Source organism: Dromiciops gliroides, chromosome 2, assembly GCF_019393635.1.
Source record: "Dromiciops gliroides isolate mDroGli1 chromosome 2, mDroGli1.pri, whole genome shotgun sequence".
Taxonomy (NCBI): Eukaryota; Metazoa; Chordata; class Mammalia; order Microbiotheria; family Microbiotheriidae; genus Dromiciops; species Dromiciops gliroides.
In genome coordinates, this window is record NC_057862.1 from 444,997,256 (window position 1) to 445,003,005 (window position 5,750).

The 5,750-nt window shown below is 37.5% G+C and overlaps 1 protein-coding gene across 1 annotated transcript; it reads right to left on the reverse strand.

Moving 5' to 3' along the window:
- Window positions 1-3,104: 3,104 nt before the first annotated feature.
- On the reverse strand, window positions 3,105-3,260 carry LOC122744675 (putative 60S ribosomal protein L39-like 5). The gene has a single exon (XM_043990291.1). It carries the CDS (start codon window positions 3,258-3,260, stop codon window positions 3,105-3,107), a length of 156 nt encoding a protein of 51 aa, XP_043846226.1.
- Window positions 3,261-5,750: the final 2,490 nt, after the last annotated feature.

Consider the following 5,750-nt stretch of genomic DNA (forward strand, 5'->3'; position numbering starts at 1 on the left):
GCAGCTTATTTTATTTTTATTTGTTTTTAAAGTTGAGGTCTCCTCTGGGGGCACCAGGGTCCCTGTTTCAAGCTTCTTGTGCTGGGATTCAGGGCCTGTGTCACTGGCTCTCTACACTGAAGCCTCTATGGCTTGTAGGTTTTTCACCACCCTGGGCATCCTGTCCAAGTGCACTGGGATCAGTCGATGTCCCCCTGGGCTTCCTGTCTGAGCACGCTGGGATCAGTAGGCCTTCTGGCTCCTGTCCTGTGTGTATCCCTCCAGCTGGCAACCTGCCCTTGAGGCTGGTGCAGGTGGTTTTTGCCATTGTTCTGCTGTGTCACCAGCTTGTTGTGCCAGGATCCAAGGGCCTCAGTTGCTTGGCTGTGATGCACAGCTTCCTGCTGACTTGCCCCACCCTCTCCCGCAAGCTGCACTGCAGTGATCTGAGCCTCCCTTTTGACCGAGTGAGACTGACCTTTCCTGAAGTCTTCTAAATTATTTGTAGTTGGAAGACTGTGTCTCTCTGTCTCTTTGTAGGTTCTATAGTTTCAGAATCCATTTAGAGGCTTGATTTAATGTTCTTTTTGAGGGAACAGAAGGAGAGCTTATGTGATTTGCTGGCTACTCTCTGCCATCTTGGCTCTGCCCATGTTTATTTCTTATTCCTCTTTGAGACTTCAATCTACATGTGGTCATGGACCATATTTTATCTAATATTTGGATCTCTTTCTGTGTCAGGCACAGAAAGCATTTAATGTGTGTTTATTTCATGATTGAGCAGCCTATGAAATAGTGAAAATAGTATTACTTTTATACAGGTAAGGAAATGTGACTCAAAGATACTGCTTTTGCCTAGACTCATATAGCCAATAATTGTTCATACTTTTCTTATACTTTGCCCCACATTATTCCATATTCTTGAGGATGTGGATTGAGGAATCTTTCTTATTGAAACAAACAAACAGACAAACAGAGGTCTGAGTTTTCTAGCTCAAAGATTCTGTGAGTCATTGGTACTTGGCAAAGCTCAGTAATCAGAAAATTACTAGTATAAGACAAGGGCTATAAAGAGGAAAGTAGTGTTTACAAACTAAAGCTGAGAGAGGAAAAAACAGTTACTATTTTCATTGAACAAAAAAAAGTAAACAAATCAGATAGTTATAACAAGCTTTATTTTAAATTATTTTTATTTAAAATTCTGAGTTACAAATTCAATCCTTCCTTCCTTCCTTTGGCTCTCCACTCCTGTATATGGTAATTAACCAGATATATGTTATATATGTGGAATTATGTATAACATTTCCATATTAGTCATTTTGAACAAGAAGACTTGAATAAAAGGAAAAAATGAAAGAAAGTGAAAAATAGAATGTTTCAGTCTCTACTCAGACAATGTCAGTTCTTTCTCTGGAGGCTGACAGTATGGTTTGTCCTTAGTCCTTTGAGATTTTCTTGAATCATTATATTGCTGAAAATAGCTAAGACATTCACAATTCTTCATCAAACAATAATGTGGTTACTGTGTACAATGTTCTCCTGGTTCTATTCACTTCTCTATGAATTAGTTCATGTAAGTCTTTCTGGGTTTCCCTGATATCATCTTGCTTGTCATTTGTTAGGGAACAATAATATTGCATTGCAATTATATGTCACACCTTGTTTATCCATTCCCTAATTGATGGACATCCCTGTGATTTCAAATTTTTAACTTCTACAAAAAGAGCTTCTATGAATATTTTTGTACACATAGATCATTTCCTTTTTTTTTTTTTTTGGATGTCTTTTGGATAGAGACCTAGCAGTGGTATTACTGGATCAAAGGGTATGCACAGTTTTATAGCCCTTTGTGTATAGTTCTAAATTATTCTCCAGCATGGTTGGGTCATTTCACAACTCCACCAACAGTACATTAGTGTCCTGGTTTTCCCACAGTCCTTCCAACAATCAACATTTTCCTTTTTTGTCATATTAGCCAAACTGACAGTCATGAGGTGGTACCTCAGAGTTGGTTTAACTTGCATTTCTCTTATCAAAAGGGATTTAGAACATTTTTTCCCATATTACTTTAGTTTTGATTTCTTTGCCTGAAAACTGCCTGTTCATATCCTTTGATCATTTATCAATTGCAGAATGACCTGTATTATTATAAATTTGACCCAGTTCTCTGTACATTTGAGAAATGAGGATTTTATCAGAGATACTTGTTAAAAACATTTTTCTCATTTTTCCACTTTCCTTAATATTTTGGTTGCATTGGTTTTGTTTATGTAATTTAAATATATATATATATATATATATATATATATATATATATATATATATATATATATATATATATATATATATATATATATATATATATATTTTGGTCCTAAATTCTTCCTTTATCCATAAATATGACAGATAAACTATTCAATGTTCTGTTGATTTGCCTATGTATACTATGATTGAAGGTAATGGGGCAGCTCTTTTTGGTTGACTAACTTGTGACCATTTAGGTTGTTCTCAAAATTTAGTGAGCTGCAAGTGCTTGTGCAGCACTCTTCTAGGTAATGTAGCAAGTTAAAAATGAAATATTAGGGAAATTCTCTTTGCTCATAATACTTCTTCTATTTAGGACTAGCTGTCAGAGATAAATGTAATATTTTTACTTGGGTGGGGGTTGGGGGGCTGGAAAATGAGTGTTAAATGACTTGCCCAGGGTCATACAGGTAGTGAATATCAAGTGTCTGAGGCTGGATTTGAACGCAGGTCCTCCTGAATCCAGGGCCTGTGCTTTATCCACTGCACCACTTAGCAATCCCCTTAAATGTAATATTTTTCATGAAACTGTTTGGGAAAGGAATTGTATGTCAAAAAAATTAATCAAGTAAACATTTCTAGAATATTTAGTCAAAAAGGACATGATTTTATTTATTCATTAAACTAAAGAATGTAAACTAAAGTTATTAAAATAACTTCATTTTTAAAAATATAAGATGTTTAAGGGCTCATTTTAATTAAACCCTTCCTTTTTCTGAATAATAAGATTTTTTATGTCTGCAATTTTGGAATTTCCAAAATCAGGGTGACATCTTTTGGACTTGGTAAAGAGTAAATTTAGATACCATGGTGGCAGTTCTTTATAAGCCCAGCTTGATTCTTTTCCAGTGTCTCCTCTTGGAGTTGTACCTGATCTTATTGCCAGTTTTCATGTGAATCCACTGAGAAATTGGAAGATTTTGCTTTTGCTTCTTTGCAAGGAACATCTTGATTCTGAAGGTCTTGTTGGAAGACATGGTGAGGTCTCAGCAGGGCAGCCAGAAAATAGCACAACTGAGGTTCCAGAGGCAGAAAATTTTGAGTCTGATTGCAGGAAGCAGCTCAGCATAGCTTACAACCACTCACAGTAAGATCAGGAAAAGGAAGGTAAACCCTTCCTTTTAATCCAACCACCTCATCAAGGGGTGAGCTGGAGTCAGCTCCATTCAACTTGCTAGCAGATTGCAAATTTTGAAGAATCAGCATTACACCTCCAAAACCACCATCACTACCAATCAGGCTTGATTTATTGTCTTGTTTATTGTTTAGATTTCAGAAAGTAATGTAGTAGATATTAATGACACAGATTAAACTTAAAAGTGTGCTGTTGCCAGGTTTCTTTGCCCACCCCTCAGGAGCTTGTTGTCAAACATTTACCAGTGCACTTGCATGAGTAAGGGTCTTACCTTAAAGTACAGATCATTTTTTCAATGTTAATTAACTTCTTGGATAAAAAAGAAACTCCTAATTAGACCCTGCTCCCCAATTATACATTTGGTGGTGAAGTTTAAGGACTGGTTATTAGGGGTATTTCTATTTTTTTTAAATTAAAATCTTTAATTTGCCTTCCCTTCTCATACTGACCAGACTTTCACAGCCATGTGATTTGGGGCAAAGCCACAGAAAACAACATTGTCAGACAAGTGAAAGGTGTAGCTGATTTTGTTTTCTCTGACCCAGCTGCAATTGCTTTGATTTTTAAGGGCAGTTTATATGTGAGGGGGTGGAGGTAGGTAGGAAGTAAGTTAACAATAGCTAAAAGTTACAGCACCCAGGCCTGCACAGAGATTCTTAAGGAGAGGGTAAGGCTGACAAGTTTGCACAGCTCTGCCTCATTTAAGTCCAACTCTTGTAGAAGACAAGACATAACCCTTGTGAGGTCATTGGCCCTCTTCAACAATTAACAACAAATGACAACAACAGCAGGAGCTCCATCAGAGACTAGGAAAGTTATCCTTGTCTAGTGGTCTACAGATCCTGGGCAATCCTCCAAATCCTGTCAATAGCCAATCAAAACTTCACAAAACTTACATGAAAAACTTGATCTATTGAAATAGAAATGAACATGCATTTAGAACCTGAAGTCAGGATAAAGAGCTCACAATCCAAACAGAAGCTAATTTATGAAATTGCAACAAAGTAAGGAGGAAAGACCAAAATCTTCACTTAAATGGGAGTGGCAAAGGAGGAGAAATCATGCATAATTAAAACAGTAAAATCAACATTTTCCCCCCTTGGGAACTGTTAGATTATGAAGATATAATGGTCTGCTTATCTACAAGGGTCCCAGCTGCACAATCAGCTTCTCAGTAGGGTGCATGCAGACCTAAGCCATCTTGACCCCCAAGGATACAGAGTACAAACCAAAAATTATGTTAGCTCATGGTGGGATATATCCTTTATACATTCAGAACCTCCTGCAGACTTTTGGTCAAGTGTTTCTGGAAAATATGGCAATGTAAAAAGAAAAGTTCAGGGGATCCTTTAATATTCCTTGACCTGGAGAGAGGAATATTGGTCCATTTGGTATCTTCTGAGATAAGATTCTTCTTTTTTGTTTGTTTTTGTGGGTCACTGAGGGTTAAGTGAGTTGCCCAAGGTCACACAGTAAGTGTCAAGTGTCTGAGGACGGATTTGAACTCAGATACTCCCGAATCCTTGCTGGTGCTTTATCCAAAGTGCCACCTTGTTGCCCCTGAGATAAGCTTTTCATTTAAACAGACACTTCAAATTTATTGCTGCCTTTTGCAATTATTGTAATCAATAATGGTTCCAACCCCAACCTCATTTGTTCATTGTTTTAGTTTTTATGTCTCAGAGTGAGTGGAAATAGTAATTGTCTCTCTTCTGGCCAAAAACTATGAGTATCTTCCCTTCCCAGATTGATTCTTTTGAGAAGGCAAACTGGGCCATCTTTTGCCTCAATTCTTATCTAGCGTTTTATTACTGAATGGGCATTGCCTCAGACAAAGTGAGACCTGGAAAGGACCTTAGATTAAAAAGTCCAAGGTCTCCCACTGCATCTTAGGCCATTGACTGTTGTCTTGACCTACATCTTGCCACTGGACCCAATGACTGGAGGAGAGAGTGAGGCTGATGACTCTGCACAGTTCTGCCTCACTTAAATCCAATTCATCTGCAAGCCAGGACATTATCCTGCTGTTGTCATATGTCCTGTTTGGGAATGGAGGACTTATATCAACACTATGCAAATATACCTTTCCTTCTTTCTTTGGTTGAATGCTGTAGGTAAAGAAGGAGTCAATCTTAGAGATTCTAGAATCTGGTTCTATGTCCTAAGCTCTGCCTCATCCCTTATAGTAACATATTTCCCTCTTCTATTTAATTAAATGAGGTATTATTCCTTCCAAATCAATGTGTCTATCAAATGTGTGCTATATTTCAGGCACTGTGCTAATATGAGATTGGGCCAAACTGGGCATACAAAAGCAAAAAATGAAAGCTTC